Source organism: Oxyura jamaicensis, chromosome 1 (assembly GCF_011077185.1).
Source record: "Oxyura jamaicensis isolate SHBP4307 breed ruddy duck chromosome 1, BPBGC_Ojam_1.0, whole genome shotgun sequence".
Taxonomy (NCBI): Eukaryota; Metazoa; Chordata; class Aves; order Anseriformes; family Anatidae; genus Oxyura; species Oxyura jamaicensis.
Window position 1 is genome coordinate 111,568,806 of NC_048893.1, and position 12,034 is coordinate 111,580,839.

The 12,034-nt window shown below is 46.3% G+C and overlaps 1 protein-coding gene across 9 annotated transcripts; it reads left to right on the plus strand.

Annotated features, from left to right (window-relative positions):
* The first annotated feature begins 1,099 nt into the window (after positions 1 to 1,099).
* B3GALT5 (beta-1,3-galactosyltransferase 5) lies at positions 1,100 to 11,753 on the plus strand. 9 transcript variants are annotated; one of them, XM_035315818.1, is made up of 5 exons: positions 1,100 to 1,385; positions 8,449 to 8,537; positions 9,042 to 9,146; positions 9,855 to 10,044; positions 10,455 to 11,753. In XM_035315818.1, the coding sequence occupies exons 4-5, from the start codon at positions 10,042 to 10,044 to the stop codon at positions 11,409 to 11,411; spliced, it is 960 nt and encodes a 319-aa protein (XP_035171709.1). In that variant the 5' UTR covers positions 1,100 to 1,385; positions 8,449 to 8,537; positions 9,042 to 9,146; positions 9,855 to 10,041; the 3' UTR covers positions 11,412 to 11,753. The 9 variants fall into 9 exon arrangements, with proteins under 9 accessions (XP_035171709.1, XP_035171706.1, XP_035171707.1 ...); XM_035315815.1 differs by lacking the exon at positions 9,042 to 9,146 and having other exon boundaries at positions 8,449 to 8,546; XM_035315816.1 differs by lacking the exon at positions 9,042 to 9,146.
* Positions 11,754 to 12,034: the final 281 nt, after the last annotated feature.

Here is a 12,034-nt window from a genome sequence, read left to right on the forward strand (position 1 = left end):
TGGCCCTACACACCGAGTGCAGTGTTGAATCAGAGGTAGGTTTTGCCTGCTTTTCCCAGCACCAAGCCTATGTTTCTCTGAGTTTCCCTTTATTCCTCACCTCCCCAAAAGATGCCAGCCTCTCAGCCCGCCGTGAACAGGAGCCCTTCAGCGCGTGGCCCTTCCCGGGGCTGTGTGTGCCCCATTGGAGCAGTGCTGTCTGCAGCAGGCTTGGAAGTGGTTCCCAAGCTATCCTCTTGTATTTCCCCTGCAAATGGGAAAGAAGAAAACATTTTGTACATCTCCTATGTGACATCTATCTATCTATACCCTTGGAGCGGAGGGAGAGGAGAAAGGAAGCTGCCAGCAGCCCGTGGTGATTGATTCGTCCCTTGTTTTTATGCTGTGCTAGAGCAACCCATTTCAAAACCTGACAGTGGCAAATCAAAGGGAATATTTCTTGCTGGAAATTCAAACTCCCCGAGTTGTTAGTGGGAAGGCGGCTATTAAATGAGCCTCTTTACCCATAACATCCACCTGGAAGCATTTGATCCTGCTCGAGCTTGCAGCCCTGAAGAAAGAAATGTATTTGCCTGAAGCCATTTGCTTCAGTAGCTGTTGTCAAGTGAAACTTTCCCTCTCTGCTTGCAGCCAACGGGGAGCCAACGTGCATCGGTGGAGATAAAAATCCTGCACCTCTCCCTTTTGTGCCAAGGTCCCGCAGGCAGCCCTGTGTTTGCTCCCTGTTGCCCTCCTCGCCAGGTTGTTGTGGATCATAAAGGGAAACCCCATGGCTCAGAGGGTGCCTGGGTGCAAGATTCCCTCCCGCTAGGAACACCAAGGCAGCTTTGCTCTCAACCCAGAGCGCGGCGCCCAACTTTCCCAGCGCTGCAGAGGGCTAGCCCCGCTCCGGCAGGATTTGCAGCTCTGTTAGCAGGGCCGGCATCACCGCAGGGGTCTTTGCCTCCCTCCCTTCCCAAATAAAAGCGGAATAACCCCGTTTGTGGACAGTTGCTAACTTTCCTTTCCCTGCCGATCCCACTGGAGTGGCAGTGTGAGGCTGTTACCTACGGGTGGGAGGGAGGGAGAGAGGAAGGGAGGGAGGGAGAGGGAGGAGGAGGAGGAGGAGGATAGAGGGAGGGAAGGAGAGACAGGCAGAGAGCTCGGGTTTCCACCGCCGCATCGGTGCCTTCCCCATCTCACCCCACAGCCCACGAGGGGCCGGAGGTGGCCACGCAGCAGCCGCCGTGGGATCGGTGGGATCGCTGGGCGGCGCGGGGAGGAGAGCGGAGCGCAGGCAGCCCTGCACCCACTGTGGGAGCCCACTCGCCGCAGCTCCCGAGCAGCATGGCCCTGAGAGCCGGAGGATGCGTGTGAGGGAAGGAGGTGCGGATCTCCGAGCGCAGGTACGATCACGATCACGCGTGGGGACTCCATTCGCCTGCCAGCTTTTCCCCGTGAGAGCAGAGTAAGACGAGGCAGCAGGTGCCGTCACACTTGCCGGGGAGCCAGTGGCGAGGCTTGCTCCAAAGAGCAGGGTCGAAATCCAGAGCCTGCTACCTGTGAAATCCCGAGCTGAGCCCTGTGCAACCCCAAAGCGGTGGGGAGTTCGTCCCAGGGCTCAGGGCTGCAGCTTCCCTCCTGGGGTAAAAGGGGCAGGAGGTGCACCGCGCTCCTTGGAACGAGAGGTAAGTGATCTGACAGGAGGCAGGTAGCAATCATTGCTCTCATTTGCCGGAGCATTTAGGGGAGGTTTTAATACCGAGGAATGTTTTGTCCACCCGTGAGCCTTCCCCCCAGCTACAGAACAGGTTCTGTTTGGGCAGATGAGGTGCAATGTTTTCCTTGCTGTCCAGCGTGTTTGCTGAGAACTTGGAGAAAATGCTTTAAAAGATCCGTGAGGTACAGGTAAATAATTAAATTGGGCTGCCTCTGTTCTGGGTGGGAACTACGTGGTGGTGGAAAGCATGGTGGTGGGAGCTACAGGATAGGAAATATATGATGCCCGGAAACATCCTCCTAAAGTACTGGCTTGCCTCAGTAGACACATAAATGCAAAGACTTAGTTAAACTGTTGTATTGATAGGGGAAAAAATAAACTTCAAACACTGACAAAGATGTGGTGCCAAAAGGCAAGATGGAAGGAAAGGGCAGAGAAAGGCAGAAGGGCTCACCTACTCCGTGCAAGTGCTGCCCCAGGTTAAAATAGAAAATAAAAACACCTCTAAAGGGTAACGTCCTGCAAAGTCTTCATTCTACATTGACACTGGCTGGGCTGAGAAGCACTCCATAAAAGATCTGAGTGACGTTACAATGTCTTTATTGGTAATTTTTCTTGGTTCAGACATTTTCTGTACAGGGTGTGTAGCTATTTCTTCTCTGCATTGCTCTTCCTTCTTCCTTCACGTATCTTGAGGTTGCTTCTGTGGGAGAAGAGCAAGACCCTCATCCTGTCTCAAATGTCATTTTCAGGTTTGCTTTTCAATGTAATTGAGATGAAAAATCCAACCTGTAGCACTACTTGTAAATGAGGGTGCAATACATAATTAGTTTTTGGGGACACAAACTCATATGTACAATTTTTGAAGCACAGTGCTCCCACAGATCAGTGAACCAGGCTTTTGGAGTCACAGCCTTGAAATCAAGAGCTGAAGGAAGAATTGTTGTCATTGATTTATTTCATTACGAAGGCAAGAGAGTGGCTGCGAGTTGTACCTTACTCCTGTTCAGCACAATGAGCCGCGCTGGCTCATGCTGGGGAAGGCTGCTCTGGTGCATCCCACTGCAGACAGCCACTAACCTTTGGCATGATCAGGAGTTTGGTATGTCGCAAGCGAAAACAGTAATTGTATTAAACCCACTGGTTCACGAGATAATAATAAAAAAGGAAGCGAGCACATTGGCATTGACGAGAAATCCAGAAAGGGACATTTGGCACAGAGGGTGTGAAGGGGGGACGGAGACAGAAAGTTTTCAGACCAAACTTTTGGAGGAAAGGGCTACCGAGAAGGGTAAAGGTCCGTCCGTGAGGGCAAGGAGGCTGCGCCCAGAGGCACCGCCATCTTCTCCACCCGCGAGGCAGGACGCCTCTCTGCTGGTTGCCTGCCAGCTCTCTGTTGATTGCCTGCAGACATGTATTCAGCAGAACCGTCCCAGTATGCTCCTAAAAATGAGGAAAAGTCACTGCTCTGGGTGCTGGGCTGCAGTGGCTGCCCCTGCTCTGACAGCCTGAGCTTTGCATGGGGAGCTCCTGTCACGGCCTCTGCTGCCCTACTGTCCTCCTGCCTCCTGAGAGAGGACTCTGGCCCCATTAACTACCCAAATCAGTATTTTGGTGGGCTTTTTTCAGAGCCAGGATGTCATCAAGAGGATTTTGTAGGAAGCTTGGAAAAGCAAAATGATATTTAAAACAGAAGTTAGTTTTCCTACTTGGCTAAGTTCCCTGGAAGTACATTTCTTTTTGACTCTTCAGATGCAGCATTTCTTTCCTGTGGTGCTACGGGAGCAGCTCCACCTCCTCACCTCCTGCCAAACTTTTTGCTGGTTTTGACAGCAACACTGTGTTTTGGTCTGAGGTTGCTGTTTGGCTTTTCCCAAAGAGTGTTATGAGCACGTGCTCATGGCTGTGTCAACGTGGTCAATTTACATCAAGAGCTCTTGGTGAGTTTTTTAATAAGGAGAAAGATGCAGCCTCTGATGCAGGTGGTCCAAAGCTCTGTGAAAACATGCTCGCCCTGGTCTGTATTCTCCTGTAGGCATTGGCCACCTGGGTACTGAGGTGTGCACCTCTGGCCTGGACCATTTCAGGAATGGAAATCTGCACAGATAGTGCTGCTGTGTCTGAACTGGGAAGGCTGTGTCTGGCGGATGGGAGCCGTGAACCTTTGTTCTCTCCTCGCGCCTCTCTTGCTTGTGGATGCTAAGTGGCAAAATGTGCGCCTGGGTGATGCACCTGAGAGAGCTGCCGTGCTAAGGCTGTGCTTATATGCACGTGCTCGCTCCTTTGCCTACTGGAGCTGTAGTTCACCTCTAGTATATTACCTTGGGTACTATGGGAAACATCATTCAGGGAAGGAATTGGCATAAACTGCTCTCCGAAGAGGTAAGAAGCGAGAAGGAGCTGTGGCAGGTCAGGCAGCTATTCTAAAACTGTCTGTGCTACAGCACAGCCATAGGAGATCTAGGGCAACCAGGTGAAACGTTAAGAGGCTTTTCCTCCGTTATTGAATTTTAAAAAGTTTTATACTTATAAGTCTCTCTCTCTCTCTCTTTTTTTTTTCCCTTTTTCCTTCTTCTTTTTTTTTTTTTTTTGGTCATGTTCTTTCTTTGATTATTAGGAAAAAGTTTCTCTGCTTATTACAACTGTAACAGTGTTTAGGCTGTGTTGATCATGATCCTTAAAAATATATTGGTATACATATATCTGAATGCAGATCCTGTACGCATAGAATTTCCTTGGGATGGGTATTAGCCTAGAATTTAACACATCTCTCAAATCTGTTTTTTACCTTAGAACTACTTAATTTTTCATAGCTGGACTTGTTTCTACTCTTCATTTTTTAAAGATTTTTTTTTAATATTATTTTTTATTTTTTTAATTCCTTTTAAGATCCAAAGTGGTAAATAAAACAAGCATAATCTTCCACGAAGGCAATTCAATTTGCTGGTACCGTTACAGGGTCAATAGGCCACATGTGCATTAGCAGCATAATGACGGAGAACAAGCCAGGCAGCACGGTAGGATTTGCAAATTAGTGGCAATAACGCTCCTTCTCCATCCGTCATGTAGCTCCTCAGTTGCAGCATAGGAGGACTCTTTGGATAGGCAGGGTTAGGGATGTCTGTAACTCTCCGTAGGACTGGTGCCACAAGTACCCTGGGTTGATGTGTGTGATCCTGCAGCACAGAAAGGGTTTGCAGCTGCCTGTCTCTCTTCTTCTACCTGCCCCTCAGGCTATTTAACCTGCAATGCCACCTGCTCCACATGGAAAAGCCAGTATCTTCTTTAAATGTTTTTCCATTTAAAAATGATGGGAAAAGCCATTCCTTGTGAGGGACCAGTCCACAAGTCTTGCTCACGTGGCTTCTATCTTGTCTTGGTGGCAATCCCATTATGGTCACTACTGGTGGAATAAAATATTTTTATTTGTGAAAACAAAGAGAAAACAAAACAAAACAACAACAACAAAAACACCAGGATTTGGCTGTAAATAAAATGTCTAGCAACTCCATGCTTCAGTGACAGAAACTGGCTTGTATGAAACACAAGAACAACGTCTTGCACAGATTTGCTGATGGACTGGTGAGGGGAGAAAAGTCTGATATTGAAGGTTGGTGACAAGTAGCAGGGAGAAAAAGGCTTCCTGTGATCTGACAGAAAGACCAAAATATGTTTTTCCCCTGTCCTTTACCCTTTTTGGTTTTCCATCCTCCTTGCCGGCCAATCTTGACTTTCAGTTTGGGTGAGGATGTTAATGTATGCTGCCGTGCGTAGTTCCTTCTGAAGTGAAAAGAGACATTTTAAAGCATCCATGGTGGTGGCCCCATGGGACATGGGCACCAAGAACTTTCTTGGGCAGGGGTCGGCTGGTGCTTCAAGGGGGCAAGGCAGGGCTGAGCGTCCCCGGGCATTGCTTTATTTTGGATATGGGTCAGATGGGTCAGCCCACCCTAGCTTCTGAGCTTGGCCTAATGAGGGAACCCGGCTGCCCATCAAAGGAACAATTTTTCCTCCCCTTGAAATGTTGGCCCAGCCACTGCCTCACCAGGGACCTTGACTTTGGGAGCTCAAACCTGGCCTCTGCTCTTCTAAAATGCTTGTGTTTAGGAAAAAAATAAATGTTTCCTGCTGTACTTGACATTTTCTAATTATCTATGCACATTTAATCCCTCTCTGTGTCCTGCTGAGCTTCTGAGAAAGCAATTTAAAGGCTTTGTTCCAGCGAAAATCAAAAGTTAGCAGGTATTAGTAGTGCTTACCCCAGGACACACGCTACTTTTACTTATTAGGAAAGGCAAATTGGCATTCCTCTGCTGGCTTTAGCTGTGCCTGAGGTTCCTACTCCCGTTTCCATGTTTCAATCATACCCCTGCTTTATTATTATTATTATTATTAATTTTCAAGTGTCTGCCTTGTAGCAGCTGCGTGCTTCTCTCTTGTTCAAGGTGGGGACTCCTGCTGATGGTCAGAAGCGCTTGGGTCATCTTGTACTTTGGGCTCTTCATGTCCACTGCCTGCAACCTCAATGCAAAGCCAACGGGGATCGCCCACTGCGCTCAGTAGTATGAGAGCAGCAGCTTTGCCCCAGAAAAAATTAAGCAACCTTTATTTCTTTAAATTGGTATTTTGAATCTTTTTTTCTCATGGGGACTCTAGACCTACTTACCTTCTCTGCCACCGGCCAGATTGCTTTCCCTGACCCATATGGCACGCAGCCCTGATCTCCTGGCGCTGTTTAAATAATTATACTCATTAACAGACCTAAAGGGGGTGACGGATTAATTTTGATGGAATAACTAGGCTCAGTCAAATGAGTTAACATAGCCCGTTCATGGCACAACACGAAGGAATTTATCAAGGGTCAGTGTTGTAGCAGACACCCTAGCAAATTTGCTCAGCATGGCAAAGTTCCACCACGCTTGGGAAACCTCCTGGGACAGCAAAGATGCATTTTCCCCCATTTCCTCCTCTGTTGAGAGAAATGAAATTCAGGGAGGTTTTATCTCGGTGAGCGTCAGCGAGCTCCAAGTTGTTGTTTTGCTGCTTTCCATATCACTCTGAGGCTCAGGCTGGAAGTGGCTCCTGGTTCTCCCGTGAAAAGCTGCCACTACAGGCCCCTGGGGATCTTCCCGAGCCGAACTGCAGACACCTCAAATACCTAATGAGTTCAGCTGATCACAAGGCAGAGGGTGGCAGCTCAGCTGCCTGGGATCGCAGACCTATGCTACCTTCTCCTTTCCTTCCGTTGCTCATTTTAGCTCTGTGCCAGGACAGTGCCCGGCTGCAGGCTGCCGTAGCTCTGGTCCCAGGCTTTAATGCAAACTGGGCTGGATCTACACGGAGCTGTAACACACCGGGCCAGGCTGGGTGAACAAACCCCTCTCCAGGACATGAAGCAGGTAATTTTTTAGCAATGCGCTACATAAAAATATTTTGCAGTTGCAACAATAGGAGATGGAAAAAGCCTTGAGATAATTGCAAACTGCAATTTCTGACTCAGATCAGAGAGAAAACTCAAATAGACCTTAATGCAAAAGGATTTTCTATAAAGCCCAGAAGATTTATTTTGATGCTAACATACTGGATGCTCCTCAAAATAACCTATGGAAAAGAGACTGATTGCTAATAAGTCTCCATTGTTTTCTAGACCATCTTCTGTAGACTTATTGTTCACTTCTAATAACGTTTTCAGGACTCTTCCGTAAAGATAGCTGCTCGCAGGCTGGAAATCTTGAATCACAGGCTGTATTACTTGTCAGATGCAGACAAAGGAGAAAAAATACAGCGGAAGTCAAATTTAATTTAGCAACCACGTGTCTTGTCACACCTAACCCATGCTGTAGAACAATGTGCTTTAGGCTGGATGACTGCTAAATGCACTCGTGGCCATATTGTGCTGCTTAAACATGACAGAAGCTGTTGTTCTCCAGCCATCCTTCATATAATAGCAATTTTCCCAGGAAATGAGGAAGACAGAGCACCTGCTTCACCCATTAAGCTAACCCTGCTGTTTACAGGTAGGATGAGGGTGAGCAGCCAGTGCCAGTGAGATTTAATTCCCTGATAAGACATTTTATGTGGTTCCTTGAATCTTCCTACCTCTGCGAGAGGGAAAGAGAGAAGCACCCAGTCTGGGGCTTGTGTGGGTCTCGAGGGCTGGGGGCAGTGGCACGTTGCTGCAGCCAGGGTGAGCGCCCAGACCAGGGCTCAGCATGGGATGCAGATGGGTGGGGAGGCAGCGCAAGGTGAGCCCCCAGCCTGGGAATGCCTGAGGTGCTGCTCATACCTCTGAGGGATGATGCAGAGATTCCATTTGAAATGAAATAATAAATAAAAATAAATATTTCTCAGTTCCACAGTTCATAAGTCTGTATTTGCTTTTGGTGATTAAACCTATGACAAAAGCCAGCTTTCCCAGCTGTCACACCATCAGCACCAGAAGAGACTTTGCTCCAGGAAGTCAACATTTCTTATCAGAGGCCACTGCCCCACTGGCAGTAGGCAGGGACCTGCTGTGATACTGCACATTTATGTTATGTGTGACTTTCGAAGTTTACAACTACCTTTTACAACTAACTTAAAATATGAAAGCATTTGCATAGGCCGCACATCTATAGATGTCATGCTTCTTCATCCGCAGACTGAAAAGGAGGATGGATACTTGCCAGGATGCCTGCCTGGATGGGTGCTGGGGACTGCTCTGCCAGTCACCCACATGGGCTTTTTGCCTTTTTTTTTTTTTTTTTCAGATGTGTTACCAGTGACCAAACCCAGAAGAGATGTGAGAGGTAGCTGCAGTCAAGCCATCATCAGCCTGATTCTGCTGAGATCAGGTAAAGTGAGCATGGTGTGTTATGGTTGCTTGCTCTTGAGTATTTCTGAAGAAGTTTTAATGGGCTTCCACTAAAGGAAGGGCTTATCTGAAGGGCTTCTGTTTGCACATGTCCTGGAAGTCCTGCTACAGAGCAATGGCAGACTCTTGAACAGCCTCATGAGAGGCAGTGGCAGGAGCAGACCCCTTCTGCAGTTATGTTGGCATCCTCAGATCATCATATACGTATGTGTATATATACATACGTACACACATGTACGCGCTTATATATATGCATTTCCTTCTAACTAAACTCTCACACAATTTTACATGTGGATTTGGTTAAAACAACTTTTGAGTTAATCCTAAGTAAGCTATATATACATGAAAAACAACAACAACAACAACAAAACACAAAAAAGCAAACAGATTTGAGGAATATTCAATTTAAAGACAATATTTTCAGTATAAGTGGCAGAAGAAAAGTGAAATTTGTTTGCATTTCTGAAAATGATTAGTGAATCATTACAGAAATACATTTCACCATGGGAGGAGTATCAGGAAACCAGGATTCCAGTTCTGCTCATTTCTTGTTTTTGTGGATACCTACCAAAATTAATGGGACTATTCTTAGAGGTAAGGTGAGCTGGACTTGGTCTCAGGCACACCTGGCTGGACTTTAAAATATATTTACGCCTGTAACACAAAACCTGTTCATTGCATGGAAAGGGAATAAGCTGTGTCTGGATTTGAGTAATTTGAGGGCACTGGAGTGGCTTGGGGGAGTACAGGCAGAACTGTCCTAGTCAGAAGGCAGAGATCAGGTTTCCCTGAAATCTGCATCTCTGAGGCTTGTCAGCTCCTTTTTTTGTGTTTTCGGATGGGAGGCCAGATCCAATTCGTTGTTATGGAGGGGGAGAAGAGAAAGTGAAAGCTTTTCCCCCCAGTGAAAACTCCCCCACCGTGGTGTTCTGAAACCGGAGCTGGTGGGGTCAGGGACTGAGGAGCTCAGGAATCAGACTTTTCTCATCAGGTTAATTTATGTATGTAATTCTTTTTGGCACTGTGGCCTCTTTTTGGCTTTACTTTTGTTATTTTTCTCTGTTAGGATTTGTACTAGGTTTGTAACCAGTTACACAGCACATTCATCTGTTACAAGGATGACTGAATGAGTGTTGTTGTTGTTGATGGGACCTCTCTCACCTAGAAGCATAGGGGTGTACAGACTACCCCCTTTTCCCCTCAGCATGCCCTAGTGAGTCACCTGAATTCTGCAAAAGGGGAAAAATCCCAGCAATCTGACCCACTGCCTTTTTTTTTTTTTTTTTTTTTTTTCCCAAGCAGCTGACCCGATGTCAAATCAATGGCTCATGGTCCTTCCAGCTGCAAGACCAGGAGCAGTCTCTGGGTTGGTGCAAGAGCCCCACAGGATGCAAAGAAGATGAAGATGGAAGGACCCTGGTTAGGTCTGCTAATGGGCTAGGGCTTGCTGGCTTCGAGAACCAGACATTTTTCCAACGAATGGATAAATATGGTATTTAAAAAACCTATTACTGTTATTCTCTCTCATCTGGCATGAGCACATATCTGCCTCTTCCCCACTGTCTGGCTTGTGAGAGCCCTGGCGCTTCAGGTCTGAAGCGTTGGTCAGGGTGGCCTGGTGTCGGTGAGCCCTCTTGTGTGGGTTTGTGAGGATATACGGGCTTGAGGGCACGTTCAGGGAAGCACGAGTGCGAATTTGATTGCCAGCAGAATGCCTTGTAGGAATGATCCTCAGAGAAAAAGTGTGGGGGTGAGTTCCCTGAAAAAGGTAGCTTTTAATTAGAGATGACCTGGCTTTAAATCCCTACGCGGAGAGTTTTGTATACAGCACTGAAAGGAACTGGATACTTTTTAATATGCTATTCCTTCTTTTTTTTTTTTTTTTTTTTTTTTTTTTTTCAGATGGATTTCAGAAAACTCAAGATTCTTGTTTTCCTTGTAGGGCTTAGCTGTGCCAGCTTTTGGTTTTCTTATATGCGTTTGACCGAATTCTGTATATTATGTGAAAAAAAACAGAATTACTTACTACCTACACAGACTTTCAGGAGAATCCAAGGAAACTTCTTGCAGCTCCCAGATATAGATTGCCATAAGAACCCGCCTTTTCTCGTCCTGCTTGTGGCATCCTCATACCAGCACATCAATGCCAGGATGGCCATCCGGCAAACCTGGGGGAAGGAGAGAACGGTGGCCAGCAAACGCCTTGTGACATATTTCCTCCTGGGAACCACTGTGAATCTCAGACAGCAGGCTGACATCGCTGCTGAAAGCCAAAAATACAAAGACATTATTCAAAAGGACTTTATAGACACATACTACAACCTGACTTTGAAGACCATGATGGGAGTTGAGTGGATTCACAAGTTTTGTAACCAGTCCAGCTTTGTGATGAAAACCGACACAGATGTGTTTGTCAATGTTTTCTACCTCACCGAGCTGCTTCTAAGGAAAAAGAGGACCACAGGGTTCTTCACAGGCTTTTTAAAACTGCACGAGTACCCCATAAGGGAGAGAGGGAGTAAGTGGTATGTGAGCACAGAAGAATATCCAGGAAAGACCTATCCACCGTTTTGTTCAGGGACTGGCTATGTTTTATCCACTGATGTTGCTAGTCAGATCTATAATGTTTCAGAGAGCACTTTGTTCATCAAACTGGAGGATGTATTCATAGGACTGTGCCTTGCCAAATTAAACATTCAGCTGGAAGAGCTTCATTCAGAGCAGACGTTTTTTCCAGAAAAGATTACATTCTCTGTTTCTCGCTTTAAGAAAATTGTGATGTGCCATCAAGTAAAACCATCTGAACAGCTGAGCTACTGGAATGACTTAGTGACAGAAGAACACGGAGGAGTGCTCTAGCACATTCCCTGACTGAATTAACAAGCTGAAATGATCTGAATTTACAGGGCTGCTCTTGACTCCAGCAAAACTCCCAGTTAATTCTAGACCCATCATGTTAAAGACAATTTTCATGGTTATTTTAATATCCATTTCTGCCTCAGAACACTGTAACCTCTTTCTCTCCTATTCACTCCCATATCTTTCCATCCCTGCTCCACATAAGCAATTATTTTATTTTTTTGTTTTTCTAAGAGATGCAGGCACACAAAACTGTCTTCTCCGTGGTTCAACTCTCCAAATCTTGCTGCTACAGGACTGGGAACATATCTACAGTGAAAAAAAAAATAAAAAAAAAATCAAGGTTCCTTCATTCAGAGAAAAAAAAAATGCACTACCTTCTCTGTCGCCCTTGATAGATTACTGCATTTGCACTCATTGCTGCTGTCAGGGCATTCCCCTCCTGGCATAGGGAACCACAGTTGTGCAGTTGTGCCTTTGCCGTGAGCTCTGCGAAGGCAAAACTGCATAGTGGCACAGATCCCTCCTTCAATATACACTTCTCTTTCTTTCTTTCTTTATCTCTCTCTCTCTCTTTCTTTCTTTCTTTCTTTTCTCTTTCTTTCTTTCTTTCTTTCTTTCTT